At 45.7% G+C, this 19,626-nt stretch overlaps 2 protein-coding genes across 8 annotated transcripts in view; one reads left to right on the forward strand and one right to left on the reverse strand.

Annotated features, from left to right (window-relative positions):
- DIP2A (disco interacting protein 2 homolog A) overlaps positions 1-8,046 on the forward strand; it is a 54,228-nt gene extending 46,182 nt beyond the window's left edge. For 2 of the 5 annotated variants that reach the window (XM_075283854.1, XM_075283855.1), the window contains exons 22-39: positions 172-286; positions 371-572; positions 682-791; positions 881-961; positions 1,317-1,440; positions 1,848-1,969; positions 2,342-2,453; positions 3,352-3,461; positions 3,717-3,847; positions 4,028-4,196; positions 4,402-4,572; positions 4,746-4,775; positions 5,112-5,173; positions 5,252-5,309; positions 6,612-6,686; positions 6,771-6,945; positions 7,025-7,148; positions 7,238-8,046. In XM_075283854.1, the coding sequence (XP_075139955.1) occupies positions 172-286; positions 371-572; positions 682-791; positions 881-961; positions 1,317-1,440; positions 1,848-1,969; positions 2,342-2,453; positions 3,352-3,461; positions 3,717-3,847; positions 4,028-4,196; positions 4,402-4,572; positions 4,746-4,775; positions 5,112-5,173; positions 5,252-5,309; positions 6,612-6,686; positions 6,771-6,945; positions 7,025-7,148; positions 7,238-7,490 (2,224 nt within the window). In that variant the 3' untranslated portion in view covers positions 7,491-8,046. Of the gene's footprint in view, positions 1-171; positions 287-370; positions 573-681; positions 792-880; positions 962-1,316; positions 1,441-1,847; positions 1,970-2,341; positions 2,454-3,351; positions 3,462-3,716; positions 3,848-4,027; positions 4,197-4,300; positions 4,573-4,745; positions 4,776-5,111; positions 5,174-5,251; positions 5,310-6,611; positions 6,687-6,770; positions 6,946-7,024; positions 7,149-7,237 lie in introns of those variants that run through there. The other 3 variants (XM_075283856.1, XM_075283857.1, XM_075283859.1) reach the window with 2 other exon arrangements.
- Positions 8,047-8,221: 175 nt separating this feature from the next.
- On the reverse strand, positions 8,222-16,998 carry PRMT2 (protein arginine methyltransferase 2). 3 transcript variants are annotated; one of them, XM_075283865.1, is made up of 10 exons: positions 16,690-16,998; positions 15,870-16,636; positions 14,680-14,868; positions 14,437-14,598; positions 13,463-13,627; positions 12,660-12,835; positions 10,539-10,668; positions 10,324-10,457; positions 8,608-8,776; positions 8,222-8,529 (listed from the first exon to the last, which is right to left on the reverse strand). In XM_075283865.1, exons 2-10 carry the CDS (start codon positions 16,515-16,517, stop codon positions 8,497-8,499), a joined length of 1,806 nt encoding a protein of 601 aa, XP_075139966.1. In that variant the 5' UTR covers positions 16,518-16,636; positions 16,690-16,998; the 3' UTR covers positions 8,222-8,496. The 3 variants fall into 3 exon arrangements, with proteins under 3 accessions (XP_075139966.1, XP_075139965.1, XP_075139967.1); XM_075283864.1 differs by having other exon boundaries at positions 15,870-16,998; XM_075283866.1 differs by lacking the exons at positions 8,222-8,529; positions 8,608-8,776; positions 10,324-10,457; positions 10,539-10,668 and having other exon boundaries at positions 12,661-12,804; positions 15,870-16,998.
- Between the last annotated feature and the right edge of the window lie 2,628 nt (positions 16,999-19,626).

Here is a 19,626-nt window from a genome sequence, read left to right on the forward strand (position 1 = left end):
GGTCTGCCTTCCTAGACCCCAAAAATTAACTGTTCTGGCCAGCCAGCTCTTATTATATGATTGCTATTATATTGCCCAAACGGGACATCCCTTTGAAACAGTAATACAATGGTTAAGAAGATGATACAATGAACAGATAATAATGTAGGCTTGAATGTTCGTCTCTGTTAGGATAGCCGTGTTTTCTGTAAATGTGCTGCATGACGAGAGGATTGTGCTGGTAGCGGAGCAGCGTCCGGACTCCTCAGAAGAAGACAGCTTCCAGTGGATGAGTAGGGTACTGCAGGTAATTCAGCCCATTTCCATGAGACCCTTGGGCTGCAGCCAATTGTCTAGCACTTGCTTTACTCCTCTCTTTCTGTTCCCACAGGCTATAGACAGCATTCACCAAGTGGGAGTGTACTGCCTGGCACTTGTACCTGCAAACACTCTTCCCAAAGCCCCTCTAGGTGGGATTCACATCTCGGAAACAAAGCAGCACTTTTTAGAGGGTTCTTTGCATCCATGCAATGTTCTCATGTGCCCGCACACGTGTGTCACCAACCTGCCAAAACCACGACAGAAACAGCCAGGTAATATATAACTCGTGTCAAGGACTTTCCTCTCCGTTCTATTACTTTAGTGTGTATAGAACAGAAATGAGTTCCAGGAAGAATATAAGAAATGTTTTTCTTGTCTTAGATGTGGGTCCTGCTTCTATGATTGTGGGAAACCTAGTGGCTGGAAAGAGAATTGCACAAGCTTGTGGTAGGGATGTGTCTCAGCTCGAAGACAATGACCAGGCAAAGAAGGTAAGACCTTGTATACAGGATTATAGTAGACTTATAGCGCTGTCCTTCATAACCCTTCTTTATTAAATGCCCTCTATTTGTGTTTGCAGTTCCTGTACTTGGCTGATGTGTTACAATGGAGGGCGCAAACCACCCCCGACCATCTTTTGCTACTCCTGCTTAATTCCAAGGTGAAGGTCTTGACTGTAACATTTGCTAGGAACATTTTATTTTCTTTCTTTTCTACCAACCATCCAATATTTCCTGTAAATTAGAATTGCTAGATTGCAGGACAAAAATGTGCATTATAGCAAAAGGTGTTTGGACTTTATGGGCAGATTGGATGACCTGTATCTCTGATGTTTTATTGACGTTGTTAGATTCTGCACATATAGATCTTATGTTGTGATCATTGCATTGTAAGCACACAAGGGATATAGCAGCTAAAGGAATAGGATACAACATGATGTGATTCCTTGTGCTGGGAATCGTGGAGGTTTGCTACCACTAAACTATTGTCTGCCATCCTTGTTTTGCCGCTCGCAGGGGGCCGTGGCCAGCTCAGCATCCTGTTTGCAATTGCACAAGCGAGCGGAACGTGTGGCTGCCGGGCTGCTAGAGAAAGCTCGTCTCAATGTTGGAGATCACGTAGCCCTTGTCTTTCCTCCAGGTGAGAGCAATGTTAATAGCCTGTAGCAATTCCTTAAGGTGCCAGCTGATGTGTTGTGTGGGCATGGGATGAACTGATAAGATACAACATGGCAATGAATTGCTTGCCGGTTTTTAAAGGACCAACTTGACTACATTATTTCTACAACGGCAGAAGTTGGTAGGAAATGAAGGATTTCAACATGACAGGTCCTTTGATCACACTGGAGATAAGTTGCTGCCAGTCTGTATATTTGGGAGAAAGAAGGGCGTGTGCACAAACTGGCGGCTATCTAAGGTGTGGGGACCATCTTACAAGTCATTGCTTTAGTAGACAATATGGAACACATAAATATAGCAGACCGTTTTTAATGGAGCTTCATTCAGTCCCACATATTGTAAAGTGACACCACATTTTGGTTTATTTAGGTATCGACCTTATTGCCACATTTTTTGGCTGCCTTTATGCTGGTTGTATTCCCATCACCGTGCGTCCTCCACACCCGCAAAACCTTGCAACCACTCTACCTACTGTGAAGATGATTGTAGAGGTCAGTGCATCAAGATTGTGTATCTGTCTGTTCTATCCACTAGGTATAAGGGGGAAGACTTAAAGGGGGTTTCTGCCATTTTGCTGATTTGCTTTACAGCTGTCCAAAATAGTTGTTAATAATTCTATCTAATGTGGTTATGATAAATACATCCTCATATTATTATATTGAATCTATCACTGGTACTCCGAACCAAAGAATTATCAAGTGAAGGTGGTGCATGCGCTCTGCCACTCCATTCAGTGCTTATGGGGCTATCAATAACCAGTATATAGTATATGTATATAGAGAGATGAATCTAGCTATAGGTGGGGGCCTCCAGCACAATACCTGACCGTAGCACCAATAAAATAGTTACTTTGTGTTTCACAGGTCAGCAAGTCTGCTTGTATCCTCACAACACAAGCAATAATGCGTTTGCTCAAATCAAAAGAAGCTGCTGCTGCTGTAGACATAAAGACGTGGCCGACCATTCTGGACACTGGTAAGTCGCCCTCCTGAGATAGCGAGACGGAGCCTACATTAATATAGATGGCGGTGTGTTATGCATAAAACCGCTGTGCAAATGTATAACCGATATTTGTCATAACCTGTGATCTTCAATCTCTAAGGAATGAACACAGGTTCACAGAATAAAGCTAAGGCCTCGTTCACATCTGCATTGGTATTCTGTCCGGGGCGTCTACGCCCCCCCCCCCCCCAACGGAATCCCGAACACAACTGCAAGCGATGTGCAGTGAAAGCACATGGATCCCATAGACTATAATGGTGTCTGTGTGCTTGTCACCAGATCTCTGCAGGGATCATGCGGACAGGAAAGTAGTTCACAATCTACCTTCCTGCACGCATGATTCATACAGGCAGCGCACAGCAAGCACACAGACCCCATTATAGTCTATGGGATCCATGTGCTTTTTACTGCACAACGCTTGCAAATGCATTTGGAATTCCGTTCAGGGGGGTCCTATGCGGACTGCCCTGGACAGAATACCAACGCAGATGTGAACATGGGGTAAGGCCCCACGTAGCAAAGTGCTGCCAAAAAAAAATCTGCAAAAACGTGTTGCATTTTTTTTCTGCAGCATTTTCCACTAAATTTTTGCTGAACTTTTCTCTCTTTTTTTTTTTTTCTTCTCTTATTAAGCCTGTAGGAAAAATACTTGCAATTCCATGGGTGACATTAACATGCAGCTGATTTGAAAATGACACTCTTCTGCAGCTTTTTTTTTTCCAAAAAATGTGTGGATGAGAGTAAATGAAATCTCATTCACTTTGCTGGTACTATAAAAAAAAAGGGGGGGGGGGGTTGCCTCTGCATTTCACAATTTGGGCATCCACCTAAAGGAGTATTTATTGGTCGCTTTGCTTTCATGTTTCCACAGAAGACATGCCCAAGAAGAAGATAGCTCGTGTTTTCCGGCCATCGTCACCAGATACTCTGGCTTATTTGGATTTCAGTGTGTCTACCACAGGGATCTTAGCTGGAGTGAAGGTAACATAGTAACGTAATGTACGCGCTGTTACATATGCACTGACTGTAATGTATGTGCTGTAATGTATGTACTGACTGTAATGTACGTGCTGTTATGTAATGTATGTACTGTTACGTATGTACTGACTGTAGTGTATGTGCTGTTATGTATATAAAGTATGTACATCTGTATTCCTAGCTCTAGTCCACCAGTTCCATATTGGATTTTGCACTGTGTGTGTCTGTAAATTTAAGCCGGTCTTATTTCATCTGCAGATGTCTCATTCAGCCTGCAGTGCCTTATGTCGGTCCATAAAACTGCAATGCGAGTTGTACCCATCTCGGCAGATTGCCATTTGTCTAGACCCGTACTGTGGCTTAGGTTTTGCCCTTTGGTGCTTGTGCAGGTAAAGGCTCATTCTCACTCGGCTTCTATGTTGTGAGGTTTGCTCAGATCCCGTACTAGTGGTGTCTGTATAGAGTCCTGGGAAGGGAGGGGTTCTCTTTATTTTCAGAAGACATTCTATACAAATTTACTGCATGTATTTGGTTGTCATGTAACCATCCCTCCTCCCATGTCCTTACAGTATTTACTCTGGGCACCAATCCATCCTAGTCCCCCCTCTTGAGCTGGAGACTAATGCATCCTTATGGCTCAGTGCAGTGAGTCAATACAAAGTACGTGTCACGTTCTGCTCCTATTCCGTCATGGAGATGTGTACCAGGGGCCTGGGCACACAGACGGGCACCCTTAAGGTAAGGATCTGCTCATTATTCTAAGATCTTATTTCTTTATTCACCATTTCTAGCTTTCTTCCCTCATTGTGTCCTAAACCAGTCTTTTTTGCTTACTTCCCCAGCTCACCCTCTTGTTACATACCGTATTTTCCTTTTCTTTTTACGTGTTGTTCCTTTCCTAAACCTTAAATCCTTTCCCTGATGTGTTCCTTCCCTTGCCCAGTCCCGGGGTGTGAACCTGTCCTGTGTACGCACTTGTATGGTGGTAGCAGAAGAAAGGCCACGGATCTCGCTTACGCAATCCTTCTCGAAGCTGTTCAAGGACCTAGGACTGTCCGCCCGAGCAGTGAGCACCACGTTTGGCTGTCGGGTCAATGTGGCCATTTGTTTACAGGTAAGCTGTTGGGGGTCTGCGTATACTGGTATCTGTAAGGTATATAATGGAGGCAGTGTGGAGGTGTCATATTGACATTTGTGTCTTCTGATGAGTTTCTCGACCTCTGTTTACTCCCGCTGTCACTGTCATTTCATTTGGTCTCTCACTTCTCTTTATGGTTCCTCTTTCAGCCCAACAGACTGGGCAAGCTTGCTGATCAGGTATGGGGTCTGCATGTGTGTGCTGACATGCTAACTGAAGCGTGCTTTGCTCTGGGCTCCGCTGGGCAGTGCAACAGAAGTGTATGTCAGCACAGGAATGGCAGAAGGGGTCTGTGTTCAAGTTTAGGCTGAGCCCAAGGCAGGAGTTTCTGTTGGCTGTGTTAACAGATGATATTGAGGCCTAGTGGTTAGACAAGTACAAGGTAGATCAGGACTGTACACCATGCGCTTTTTAGAATGTGTTTGTAATGCTTCTCACCTGCATGGCAGTCCCTGCTCCAAATAATCTCTCGCTATTGTCCCAGATGGAAAAAATAAGTTGATGCTCTTTTACAGGGCACGGCGGGTCCTGACCCAACCACTGTCTACGTAGACATGCGAGCTCTGCGACATGACAGGTACTGACACTCACTATCAACTCACTTTACGTCTTGCTTCATAGAATTTCCTTTCTGACTGTTTTCTCTTGTCTTAAGAGTGCGACTGGTGGAGAGGGGGTCACCACATAGTCTGCCCCTAATGGAGTCTGGAAAGGTAATATTCTGATTGGTGTAACCTAAAAGCCGATAATAGATAAAAAATAGCGCCTCACCAAGGTAATAGTAGATCTTGATGTGGCTGCATGGACAGCTGTTTCATTACCCGGGGACCAAACAACCCTTGGTTGTTACCCACTAACACCGCCAGGTTGGCCTGATGAAGACACCAGACTAGGTGTCGAAACGCATTGCCATTGATCCAATAAAGAATTGAAATTGACAGCAGTGCAATTTTCCTTCCTGGATTTTTTTTTTGTCGTCATCGGATAGCGATGGCATATATCCAAGACATTTACGTGGGGGGGCTCTTATAGGAGAATGTAGGGGTAACCATGAAGATTCAGAGTACAACCATCTCCCATGTTGAGAGAGGGGGGGATCCAGAGGATGGTCTCCCAGTTTTCCTAGAATGATCACGAGTGTTAGTGATAGGACATCATCTGAATAACAACATTTACATCTTGCCCTGTTCATAGAATGTGACCCCGTATTCCTTGATCTGTAGGCAGCTTCCAAAGGAACATTTTCTCGGCATGATGAAATTGAAAATATGCCTGCCAGAATGAATCTTGACTGGCTGACATTAGATTGTGCTCTTGTAAAAAAAAAAAAAAAAAAAGTATAAGAAACTATAGAAAAAATTGTAATATCTTATTTATGGAAAATGGCTCTGAATCATGAATTTACTGCTGAATCCGTCTTGAGTCAAGACAGATTTTTAGCTAAGTGAGGGATCAGATGACATGCTTCCCACTGAAGTCAAAGGAGAGGGGGAAGAGGTAGTAGTTGCAGACTGAACACACAGACTGTGCTGAAGACTGTAGTAAGTATTCTACTGCTCAACCCTACAGCTACACTGCCCCCTAGCTGCTGTATGAGGTCCTCCATGTTGCTGCTTCTCCTAATATCATAATGTGCTGATAAAGATGCAGGAAGATATTATAACTAGAGATGAGCAAAACGGCCGTTTCGAATAGCACGCACCCATAGGAATGAATGGTAGCGGCCGGCATGCAGACTTTACCGGTGTCCGGCCGCTTAACCCCCTGCGTCCATTAATTTCTATGGGTGCGTGCTATTCGAAACGGGAGTTTCGAATAGTACTCGCTCATCTCTAGTTATAACAACTGGTCTGCACCCACCAGGTCAGGAAAAACTGAGAATTAGAGATGGAAACAGGTCATATAATGGCCAAAAAGCGTGTTACTCCTCATGTACACACACAGTGCAGCTTATCCTGAAAAGTCATTACGGGTATGCTTTAAGCATATTGTAAATCTTCATATTTATCTTCTAGATTCTTCCTGGTGTGAAAGTCATTATTGCACACACAGAAACCAAAGGCCCTCTTGGAGACTCTCATTTGGGAGAGGTAAATAAGCAGTAGTTAGGGTTAAATGTGGCTCTTTCCCAAAAAAAAGAAAAAAAGTGACTTTTTTTTCTTCAAAAATACCAGGTTTGGGTGAGCAGCCCACACAATGCTAATGGTTATTATACAGTGTATGGGGAAGAGGCTTTGCACGCTGATCACTTCAATGCAAGACTCAGCTTTGGTGACACACAAACGGTCTGGGCACGGACAGGATACCTCGGCTTTCTCCGCAGAACTGAGCTCACTGATGCCAGTGGAGGTAGGTACAACGGTTGGCAATGAGGGGGATAACAAAACAAAGCCAGAAGTCACAGGGTAACACTGATTGTTTTATACAGAGAGACACGATGCCCTCTATGTGGTTGGGTCCCTTGATGAAACGTTGGAGTTACGAGGCATGAGATACCATCCCATTGACATAGAGACATCAGTGATTCGATCTCACAAGAACATTGCTGAATGGTGAGTACATAGCATAAGATGATTTATTTGTGGTTTGACTTTTGCCGTTTTTCGGGCCCACATGTAACTTTTTATTATTGCTTTGACAGTGCCGTCTTCACATGGACAAACCTTCTTGTAGTTGTCCTAGAGTTGGATGGACCAGAGCAGGAGGCCCTCGACCTCGTGGCGCTAGTCACCAACGTAGTATTGGAGGAGCACTATCTGATTGTTGGCGTTGTGGTCATCGTGGACCCAGGTGTTATTCCCATCAACTCACGAGGAGAAAAGCAGCGTATGCACCTACGTGATGGATTTCTTGCCGATCAGCTTGATCCAATCTATGTGGCATACAACATGTGAAAGAAAAGACAAGCTGCTCCCTGCCTTATCTGACCTTATACTGGGTGCTGGGAATAAAAGCAAGCCGAGCGGAGGAGACCACATACTACTTCCATTCATCGAGGTGCTGGATTGCTGCTGTCTTCCTTCTTGAGCATTTTTCCCACCACCCAGGCGTGCTCCTAGTCACAGATGGAGGCAAATCGTCTTCATGCCAAGAATGTTCAGAACGGAATGTAACTAAAGAACTTTTACCTCTTACTGTGGCACTGGATGTAGCTTCCTGAACCCCCACCTTCCAATGCTGTGTTTTCTGTGCAGCGTACGTCCTGCCTCCTGTGTTGTGTCGCCTTACAGAGCCCAAATCCATGCAATAATGTGAATTTTTGGATCTCCTAAATCTGAGCACATAGAATTTTTCTTTATTTTATCTAGTGTATAGGGGGACACCTCTGGGCCCCCTGAGCCAAGACGGACTTTTCCAAAGTGTGAATGTTCACCAGCCCTTTGTGAGCTGCTACTTCACTTCTCATCACTGAACTGAATGTAATTATGTACAGAGACGGTATAATTTATTACGTGCATCGGCCTAAAGGACATCCCGACCGGTTCTGAACAAAAAGGGACAGGACCACTCCAATTTTAACACTGTAGTTTTTATAGCAAAAAAAAAAGGAAAAAAAAAACAATTAAAAAAATAACTCCATTAAACACTACAGAGCCTGTCAGTTACCTGTGATATTACGAAAATGATAAAAAAGCACATTAAACATTTTAAAAATGTCCGTAGTGGTGTCAGTGGGCACTGCCGGCCTTCTGTGTCTCATCATTTAGGTTTTACGTCAAGCCCAAATATTGGCGATCGCCTGTTCTCTATCGGTTATAATACTACATGTTCCAGTGTTAACACATCTTACAGTGTGAGAAGCAATGACCTAGCATCAGGGGACGTCTTTGGCATCTAGTTGGATATTGCACAGTTTTACACGTGTAAGTTAGTTCAAGTGACGCCAAATCCCTTCAATAATCACCGCCAAATGGGAAATACTTTGCAGCCATCCTGTCAAAAAGAAGAATTTCAATAATATACAGAAGATCAAAACCTCTGACCTTTCACAGCTTACAGGAATATACTCACTTGTATGGTTGTCAGTGATATACTAGATATAGACCAGGTTATAGTGACAGATAGATGACGTCTCCATATAGGATTTCTCTTGAATACTACCGAGCCGGCGATCCGGTCACCGCTGTGAACTTGCAAAGGCTTGTCCAGCATGAACAGTGTGTGCTTCCAGTGAGTAAGCCTTGGAAAGTACGAAGGGAATCTGTCAGCAATGATAATACTAGAAAAGTGCTGCTATACCATACACAATGTGCTTAGTATGTAGAGATGAGCGAGTACTGTTCGGATCAGCCGATTCGAACAGCACGCTCCATAGAAATGAATGGATGCACCTGGTACTTCCACTTTGATGGCGGCCGGCCGCTTAACCCCCCGTGTGCCGGCTACCTCCATTCATTTCTATGCGAGCGTGCTGTTCGGATCAGCTAATCCGAACAGCACTCGCTCATCTCTATTAGTATGCAATGAAGAGGCCACAGCGCTTGTCTGAATGTCGCAACCTCATAAAGATTTTCCCATGAACATAACCATGTTTACGTTTGTATGACTATTAATGCAGGAATTTTCTATGGTCTGGGACTTGTCAGAAACTCAGTGATTGTGATTGGGTTATATTCTCATGCATGTAATGTCCCTGCCTGGTCACAAGAAGGAAATCATGGCTGGGTTTATGACAAGCCCCTGACCATAGAAACTTCCTGCATTTGTGGTCGTATCCATTGGCAATCAATCAACACAAAAGGATTGCCACCGATAAGAGGGTTAGAACTTTGCAACATTAATAATTTATATTAAAACATTTAATTGTCTACAAATTTAAATATGGTTAGGTTCATGGGAAAACCCATTTAAGGCCTGCTTTGGGACCCCTCCCCCTTCCTTCCGGAATGGATACCTAACCCACTTTAAAAAAAAAAGCCTTCGGTATAATAAGGTCCAACAAATTTCTGCCTGAAAAGGGCGAAAATTGTGGAGAGAAAAGCGTTGCTTGCAGCACTTTTCTCTCTGCGTTTTTCAGGTGGAATGGAGAGCGGGCACAGGTGTGTACCTAGCCTAAGTGGCATTTGCTTAAGTGGGGATGAGTTGCAATATGTGACACAGCCCATGCACACGGTGCTGTTCCTGAGGGAAGGGACATATCTTGAAATAAAATAAAATCTTGGGACACCACCATTAGATTTCTATATAGAAAATATAACACTGATTTGAATACAGAACAGAATTATAGGGGCTCTGCTAAACTTCCTATTTTTAATATACTCTATAATGTAATCATCTGCTAGCAACAATTTCAATGCAGACAACATTTCTTAGGGTGCTTCCACACAGTACCAAATTGCACTAAAATTTGGGCTTAAAATTCTGCTTCAAATTAAGCCAACCAAAGTGATCTAGAAATTGGACTAGTGTGCTCAGATAAATTTGATTTATCATCCAGCATCAGGTCCTAATCCCCCTGCATGGAGGAATGAATCGGCCCTCCCCATACAGTTTGCATTTGTCAACAGTACATTTCCCAGTTTATGCGAGGCAATGTCCCGCCAGCGATCATGACCGTTAGCCCCCTTGCAGGCAACTGTATGACAGTTTTTCCCGGATAGCACACGGACCCATTCACTGACGCTGACCCAGTCACATTTGCAGGCCGACAGAACAGGTCTGATTTTGCGGCCCTGCTTCCGCAGCTCCCATTCATTTAACATGTATTTTTTAGACTATCTTACGTACGGATTGAAAGGTCCTGTATCTAACTCCACCTGCTCCTGGTTATCCATATTCTGGAATTGCACACTGAACCAAGCCGTAAATCCATGAAAAGCGCCGTCATGATCCACATGGAAGTGAAACTTGCTGTCCATTCTCTAAAGAGAACATACATAAAGGATCTCGATACTCCATAGTAACTCCTGTTACAAAGAATCCAAATGAAAAAGCACTTTCACCTCTAAGTCTTCTATCTTTAGTGTCTTCATATTGACATCTAGCAAAGTGCAAGGCTGAGCCAGACAGTCCTCTGGTTTTAATACATAATCTGGTTTTGGTCTGGAAAAAAATTCTCGAATAGCCATAGGCCTGTGAAGAAAGAAAGATGACAATTCTACAGTACAGTACTTGGGTTGTAAGACACTTCATTTGTACCAAGTCTGTCCTAGATTACCTAAATGATCACTAATTTTACAGACCACCAGGTCTCATTTCATAAATCATGCTATTCTGGACCGAAATGTAATGCACTTTAATTAAAAATGTGCCGGCTATCAGCCTAGGTGTCTCCCTTCTAGCCAATTTGTAGTTCACTCCCCGTTGCTAGCAAAGATCTGTCCATAGATACATTAGATAAGCAAGACTGCTTCACAGTGAGTGGTGGTGTTGATTCTTCTCACATCGTCCACACCCCCCCCCCCCCCCCCTGAACCATTCTGCAAATCTCACAGTTTACAATGCAAGAAAAAAATAATAATTGTATTCTATGTACTTTTATCGACTTCTGGCTGCTTGTGAGATTACAGATGGGATATTATTCACAGACACCAAGCAGCTTTCCTGACTCTGCTCATATTTTTTTCCTGTGTTTTAGCTGCTTGCCTTCATATATTTGCAGGCCAGTGTTCCTCGATCTCCTATATTATTCTTACTTGGGCTTTAATCAGCTATTTGTTTGCTACTGTACAGTAACTCCTGGCAGAATTACATATAAAAGAAAACTTTAGTACCTGGGTTGGCACTACTGAGGTACGGGGACATAGTGATAGAACAGCGTATTGTCAAAATCTTTTGTAATGATTCTTACTCTTGAAGGGAGTTATCCATCTTTTTAAACTGATGACCTGTCCCTAAGATTGGTGAGAGGTCTGACTGTCGAGACCTCTGCAAATCGGCTGTTTCTACAGCAACCGTCTCCTGTCATTGTTTTAAAGCCTGGCAATGTGTTGCTCACTCATCATACTTTTATTAGCAATGGTTATTGATGCTGCAACAGTGTCCACTTCAAGTCTAAAATCTACGAAAAGTGCAGCAACTAGTATGTAAACAAAGCTACAAAACTGCATGCTCGGGGAAACGGCTGATCTCTGAGGTCTATGGGAGAGTTATCTAAGCAGGTTTTGTGCAAGGAAGGGGAGTAGATAAGTTTGTGGAACTTTGGACACAAATCCTGCCACACAAGATCATGGTGTTGCCCTGAGACCCCTTAAAGAGGACCTTTCATCACTTGGGGCACATACGGTTTTATATACCACTGGAAAGCTGACAGTACACTGAATTCAGAGCACTGTCGGCTTTCACGATCTGTGCCCCCGGAGAAGAGCTATTGGTGCTGGTACCGAGCTCTTCACCGTCAGAAGGGCGTTCCTGACAGTCAGTCAGGAACGCCTTTCTTCACAGCAGCACCTATAGCGCTGTACTGTGAGAGCGGTGAGGTATGGACAAGTACTATCAGGAGGGGAGGGGGCGTTCCTAACCACTCTCACAGTACAGTGCTATAGACGCTGCTGTGAGAAACGCCCTTCTGACGGTGAAGAGCTACGGTACCGGCACCGATTGTGAAAGCCGAGAGTGCGCTGAATTCAGCGCATTCTCGGCTTTCTAGCAGTATATAAAACTGCATGTGCCCCAAGTAATGAAAGGGCCTCTTTAACTAATGTAATTGAACTATGACCATGACTTCTTTTTGTGACTAGAATCTGCAGTTGCAGCACTTTTCAGAGTCGCAATGCAACTCCATTCACTTACATTAGTGAAGGAGTTGTAGGGTGACAGATCTTTGGTCGTGAGACTAGAGTCATGGCCACAGTCTTGGTGATCAGGGTAAAAATTGCATATTTAGTACTGGGTCATTTCCTGGAGACGTATTCCCTTTACCTGCTAGTGATATGCTTTTGCCCCACATATTACCTTTTACAAAGCCACGCTCTCTAGGGTGCTACAAATTAATGATGGTATCTGATATTACCAAAAGCTGGCAGGTCCCAAGCCACTGGTTGGGGTTCAAAGGTCTAGTGACTTAAGCTGCAGGTGACAAACTTGAAATTTAATTTATCATCTTCAAACCACATGCCACTTACTTCAAGACACTAAAGTCCAGGCTGTAAGGAGAATCCCAGAAAAGGACCCTCGAAGCATACTCCTTGTCTGCACTGCATGGCACCATGTGGATACGAGCTGTGCTTGGCCACATCATGCCATCCTCCTTCAGCCACTGATCACGAGCTAGGAGAACGGATTCCAACATGAACTCAAACTGCAGATGGAAGAGTTTGAAATGGGTTTGACATGGAAGAAAATGTGAGCGATTGGATAATCTTAACCCATTATCTGCCATGATCCCCAATTGGGGATCAGGTACTTTAATCCACATACGAACACCATCTTTCACTGAGGATTAGAAACAGGACATCCATGTGCTCCAGCAGGACGGTGCCCAATGATAGGGAACCTACACTGATCACGTGCATGCATTGCCTTGCGCACACGAGGTCATTTTCAGGGTGCAGTTAACGTATTATTGAAAAAATGGCAGTTAATGGGTTAACATACTAAATTAAACTACAAACTTAGGCAGGTAGTCTGAAAATACACCAGATTGATCACAGTAGCTGATGCTGGATGATAAATCGGGCGTATCTTTAGACTCTTGTCTACTTTTATACCACATTTTAATTTGCTTACTTTGAGCCACAATTTTTTGCGCTGCTATTTTGGAACATTTTAGCCTTGACCCTTTTCAGAGAATCTATACCCACATATCTACTTATATTTCCCTCCTCTCCTGCACCTGGATTGCAGGTTGTAATATTAGTGGATAACCAATTGAAATTTACCTTAAACTGTTTATATGAAAAATGATTTAAAAAAAAAATCTGCATACCAGCAGACAAGTTCCCATCCACTCAGAAACAAGGACGTCAACCTTGGCTGGTAACTGCAATTCTTCTGCCCTCTGACTCAGAACCTGCACGATGCTCGAGTATCCATTCTCATCCACCAATTTACGTGTCTGTTCGGCAATCTTACTTGCTTCTACTGCATACACCTGTGAGCAGCACAAAATGGGTCACATCATAGGAAAGACACTCGTGCTCCACAATAGCATCTCAAGATTTAAAGAGGACCTTTCATGTGCTGTGACCCCGGCAGTATTACATATAGCTAGTAAGGGTGAATCCAGTGCACCGTCAGCTTTGCTGGTACGTGCTCCAGTGCCAGAGATATCAGTGCCGTTCGTTTCAGCACTGATATCCCTCCACTGTCAGAAGGGCGGACCTCATCGCTGGGCTGTGAGGATTCCTCCCCCGACAGTACAAGGCGATGGAAGAGTGTATAATACCGCCAGTATGTCAGTGTCAAACGACATGAAAGAAGATCATATATAAAGTAGAGTGACAGGCCAGATTCCCACAAGTAGATTTCTGGGCCAAACTTGGGGCAATATCCAATGATATGAGGAGAAGCAGCAGAATTTGCTTTAGGATAGATACTTACATGGCGGGAGCTGCATTCAGCCACCAATGAACACATGATTATACTGTACAATGATGCATCCATTGGTGGCCACATGTGAGCCGGGTTTTGGTGACCACTCCGTGTGTATGGACCCTAATACTTTTTCAAACAAGCAGAAATAATTGACATGCTGCAGGTTACAACCTGGAGTGCGAGATACTTTGATTTCAATGGGGAGCGCGCGTATGCCGGCACCCATACAAATCAATGGGATCTGTTTTAACGCCGCTCACTCTGAACGAGTTTCCGTTCAGAATGAGCGGAGCGTTTACTCCGTGTGAAGGCTCCCAGAGATGGCTTAGTACCAACACTGCTCATATGTCCGGATTAACTACTTACCATCTCAGGCTCTGCAAGCTGTGCACAGAAGAAGCTTATGATGCCCGTTCCGCAGCCCAGGTCAAGGATACGTTTGCCTTTCAGGGCTGCGCTGTTTTGTCTTATGACATTTCTATATGTCTGTGTACGAGGCTGATCAGACAACATCTCCAAGTGTAGTTTCTAGAGGATGGAAATAAAGAGGAATCGTTCTATAGTTCTGGGTTTAGTCATTTCTTATGTATAGATGTGAAAGTGTCTTACTAGTGTCTTGTAGCTTCCATAATACTCTTCATCCTGCCAGGGATCCTCTATATCAGAATGCTCTTCATCATCTACTCCGCACAGATGAGTAGCTGGTACGTACCCACAGCGACCATTATGCTCAACCCACCACCACTCTGCGGTCACTGCATTAAGGAGGAGGACCTTGTCTCCTTGAGACAGACTCAGCTGCAAAGAGAAAATTAATAAAACCTAAGAAAAAACTACTAATACCTTCTTTATTTTAGGAATTTATGGAAGTCACCAGATTACTTGTCATATCCAATAGACTTAGATTTGGAGGTGACTGCTCTCTGTATGTAATAACTGTAATCTGGGGAACGAGCTTAGGCCCCCCAACTTGGGCTGGAAACCGATCAGGAGCCTGTGAACATGTTCTGGGGCCATCAATGAAGTGACAGAAGGATGTATGAATATATCAATCACAGCTTTTATTAAGACCCATAGTGATCACATATTTTGCGGTGGAACGCAGCGGCAAAAGTTCTATTCCCCTCTAGCGCCACTACATGGAAACATGAAGCATTGCACGGTGCTCAGTGACACTAAAGGATTGTCCGTGTAATGAGAATTCTCTATGTGGCTAGCTATTGTAAACTACTGACTACTAACTATTCTATCAGCTTAGAATGCCCTGATAGGGTATTGAGAAGAGGATTTCTATATATAAATGTCTGATAGAACAGAATATTTGGTTAACAACATCATTATAACATTTTTGCCATTTGCTCGGCAGAGGGACATGGTTTAGTGGGCAAGGGAGAGTGCACCAAAAAAATCTGGCACACAATTCTGGTGCAATATGGAACAACTAAAAGGTGGTGTAAAGTTAGACAAAGTATCTAAAGACGTATTTATCATCCAGCTTCAGCCACTGTAATAGATTTGAGGCATTTTCTAACAGTCTACTCCAAATATTAGATTTACTCTATTGGGATTTTCTCTTCTTAGAAGATCAGACAGAATGTATTTTCATCCGGTGAAGTCCCGGAAGACCCCAACTGATCAGATCATGATTGCATTTGCTGGTGATTAGTGTTGAGCGAATAGTATTCATCGAATACCGCACTCCCATAGGAATGCGTGTAAGCGGCCGTCAAACATTCACTGCGCTTAACACCTACTAGTGATATGTTAATAATGTCACAATTCCCCATATGCCGCCATACCTGTGTGTCATCAGCAGCAACAAAGTCACACATCACCATGAACTCGCTGGTGTTGAAGTCCACATATGGATAATCCATAGGACTACCCTCTGGACAGGACGCCGCCAGGCATGCCGTGTCTGGAAACTTCTCAGAAGACATCTCAGCTTTGTATGCCTTTGGTTGATAGGCTGCATCTATGCCACCTTGTGCTGCCAGGTCCTCTCTACCAATCTGACCCATGTCTCCTGCCAACTCACTGTACCTAGACCGATGTAGACAGTCCTCTCTGACTGTGCGGACAGGTGGATCCCCAACCATCCTTTTGGTAACAGAATCGCTAATATCACTTACAACATCTATTTCTTGACTGACCATATGCCTTTCTTCACCCCGCTTATTGTAAGCCCCATGATTCCTCTCCCTCTCTGTATCCGGTTTTGTCTCCTTCAATCCATCTTCATCTGACTTTCTGCCCTGGTCTCTATGGTCGCGGTCATGCGGGTCTATTGGTTTTATTTCCTTTGCAGAAAATGTGCTTTCTACCTCTCGCATTACACACATCATGGACTCCATATCTATTTCCTTTCCATTATCACGGCTCTTCTCCGCGTCTTCATCGCCATCTCTGTCCTCTTCATGTGCTTCACAAACCTGGTCTTTCTCCATTATACCAACTAAATAAAGTGCTTAGGCCCTCGCTGTACTACAACGTACCCCGGTTACTCCCCATAGTAGTCCACATGACCTGTACATAGTCCTGGAGTCTGTATACCTGCACCGGCCACCTATATACTGTCTACAGGTAACCAGGATAGATCAATATGCATCACTATGTCACTGTGCTGCCATATTTCCCATAGCACTAAGGGTTATGTGCTGCTCGGGTGCAATACAATCTCTGCACCGGCCAGTGCTACACTACAGTGCACTCCACCTGCAGCAGGACGGGCTCTCCTTGCTTGCTGTAGTGTTATACGGACTACAAGTCCCAGCTATCCCCTCAGCACTACACTCTCTATAGTATAGAGTCTATACAGCACGGCTCAGCGCCCTGCCACCCCTGCAGAGGAAACAGCCGCGGGCGGGCGCACGTATCATCTCCAGGGCACAGCTCCGATGTCCCGCCCCGGTCACAAGCTGAGGAGCCTGCACAATAAACTCTCAGCCTGCTATGGAAGTTTAGCCTCCAGTCACACCAGCGTCTCATGATCAGAAGTCGCAGATAAAATTACTCGGTGGTGAAGCATTATGGGATGTGTAGTCCGTGAGACTTATTGAACTGCGCATGTGCAGATGATACCTGCTTTACTATGTCATACCTCACAATTTACGCAGAGCAGAAAGAGGGACAAAATGTGCGGCGTGCTGCAAACTTAGCCCCGCCCTCTTTTATGTTGACTCCGCCCATTCTGTTTCATTTTCTATGTGAGCCCCCCCCCCAGTATAATCCTCCTACAGTCACCTGTAAATTATATGTTCCCTCCATCTCTCCCTCACTTTAATGTCCCCCCATCTCTGCCCACAGATTCATGTCCCCCCATCTCTGCCCACAGATTTATGTCCACTCCATCTCTGCCCCCAGATTCATGTCCCCTCCATCTCTGCCCACAGATTCTAGTCCCCCCTCATCTCTGCCCACAGATTCATGTCCCCCCATCTCTGCCCACAGATTCATGTCCACTCCATCTCTGCCCCCAGATTCATGTCCCTCCATCTCTGCCCACAGATTCTAGTCCCCCCTCATCTCTGCCCACAGATTCATGTCCCCCCATCTCTGCCCCCAGATTCATGTCCCCCCATCTCTGCCCCCAGATTCATGTCCCCCCATCTCTGCCCACAGATTCATGTCCCCTCCATCTCTACCCCCAGATTCATGTCCCCCATCTCTGCCCACAGATTCATGTCCACTCCATCTCTGCCCCCAGATTCATGTCCCCTCCATCTCTGCCCACAGATTCTTGTCCCCCCTCATCTCTGCCCACAGATTCATGTCCCCCCATCTCTGCCCCCAGATTCATGTCCCCCCATCTCTGCCCACAGATTCATGTCCCCCATCTCTGCCCCCAGATTCATGTCCCCCCATCTCTGCCCCCAGATTCATGTCCCCCCATCTCTGCCCACAGATTCATGTCCCCTCCATCTCTACCCCCAGATTCATGTCCCCCCATCTCTGCCCACAGATTCATGTCCACTCCATCTCTGCCCCCAGATTCATGTCCCCTCCATCTCTGCCCACAGATTCATGTCCCCCCTCATCTCTGCCCCCAGATTCATGTCCCCCCATCTCTGCCCACAGATTCATGTCCCCCCTCATCTCTGCCCCCAGATTCATGTCCCCCCATCTCTGCCCCCAGATTCATGTCCCCCCCATCTCTGCCCACAGATTCATGTCCCCCCCCATCTCTGCCCCCAGATTCATGTCCCCCCTCATCTCTGCCCCCAGATTCATGTCCCCCCCATCTCTGCCCCCAGATTCATGTCCCCCCATCTCTGCCCCCAGATTCATGTCCCCCCATCTCTGCCCACAGATTCTTGTCCCCCTCATCTCTGCCCACAGATTCATGTCCCCCCATCTCTGCCCACAGATTCATGTCCCCCCATCTCTGCCCCCAGATTCATGTCCCCCCATCTCTGCCCCCAGATTCATGTCCCCCCATCTCTGCCCACAGATTCATGTCCCCTCCATCTCTACCCGCAGATTCATGTCCCCCCATCTCTGCCCACAGATTCATGTCCACTCCATCTCTGCCCCCAGATTCATGTCCCCTCCATCTCTGCCCACAGATTCTTGTCCCCCCTCATCTCTGCCCACAGATTCATGTCCCCCCATCTCTGCCCCCAGATTCATGTCCCCCCATGTCTGCCCACAGATTCATGTCCCCCTATCTCTGCCCCCAGATTCATGTCCCCCCATCTCTGCCCACAGATTCATGTCCCCTCCATCTCTACCCCCAGATTCATGTCCCCCCCATCTCTGCCCACAGATTCATGTCCACTCCATCTCTGCCCCCAGATTCATGTCCCCTCCATCTCTGCCCACAGATTCATGTCCCCCCTCATCTCTGCCCCCAGATTCATGTCCCCCCATCTCTGCCCACAGATTCATGTCCCCCCTCATCTCTGCCCCCAGATTCATGTCCCCCCATCTCTGCCCCCAGATTCATGTCCCCCCCATCTCTGCCCACAGATTCATGTCCCCCCCCATCTCTGCCCCCAGATTCATGTCCCCCCTCATCTCTGCCCCCAGATTCATGTCCCCCCCATCTCTGCCCCCAGATTCATGTCCCCCCATCTCTGCCCACAGATTCATGTCCCCCCATCTTTGCCCACAGATTCATGTCCCCCCATCTCTGCCCCCAGATTCATGTCCCCCCATCTCTACCCCCAGATTCATGTCCTCTCCATCTCTGCCCCCAGATTCATGTCCCACCATCTCTGTCCCCAGATTCATGTCCTCTCCATCTCTGCCCACAGATTCATGTCCCTCCATCTCTGCCCCCAGATTCATGTCCCCCCATCTCTGTCCCCAGATTCATGTCCTCTCCATCTCTGCCCACAGATTCATGTCCCCCATCTCTGTCCCCAGATTCATGTCCCTCCATCTCTGCCCACAGATTCATGTCCCCCATCTCTGCCCCCAGATTCATGTTCCCCCATCTCTGTCCCCAGATTCATGTCCTCTCCATCTCTGCCTACAGATTCATGTCCCCCATCTCTGTCCCCAGATTCATGTCCCCCCATCTCTGGCCACAGATTCATGTCCCCCCATCTCTGC

This window comes from Leptodactylus fuscus, chromosome 8, assembly GCF_031893055.1.
Source record: "Leptodactylus fuscus isolate aLepFus1 chromosome 8, aLepFus1.hap2, whole genome shotgun sequence".
NCBI lineage: Eukaryota > Metazoa > Chordata > Amphibia > Anura > Leptodactylidae > Leptodactylus > Leptodactylus fuscus.

Coding starts and splice junctions, on each gene's coding strand:
- PRMT2 (XM_075283865.1), bottom strand. CDS start 16,517: ATGGAGAAAGACCAGGTTTGTGAAGCACATGAAGAGGACAGAGATGGC. Junction 10,669..12,659: donor CTGGACTTTAGTGTCTTGAA/GTAAGTGGCATG, acceptor CTTTCTTCACAG/GCCTATGGCTATTCGAGAAT. Junction 8,530..8,607: donor TATCACTGACAACCATACAA/GTGAGTATATTC, acceptor TCTTTTTGACAG/GATGGCTGCAAAGTATTTCC.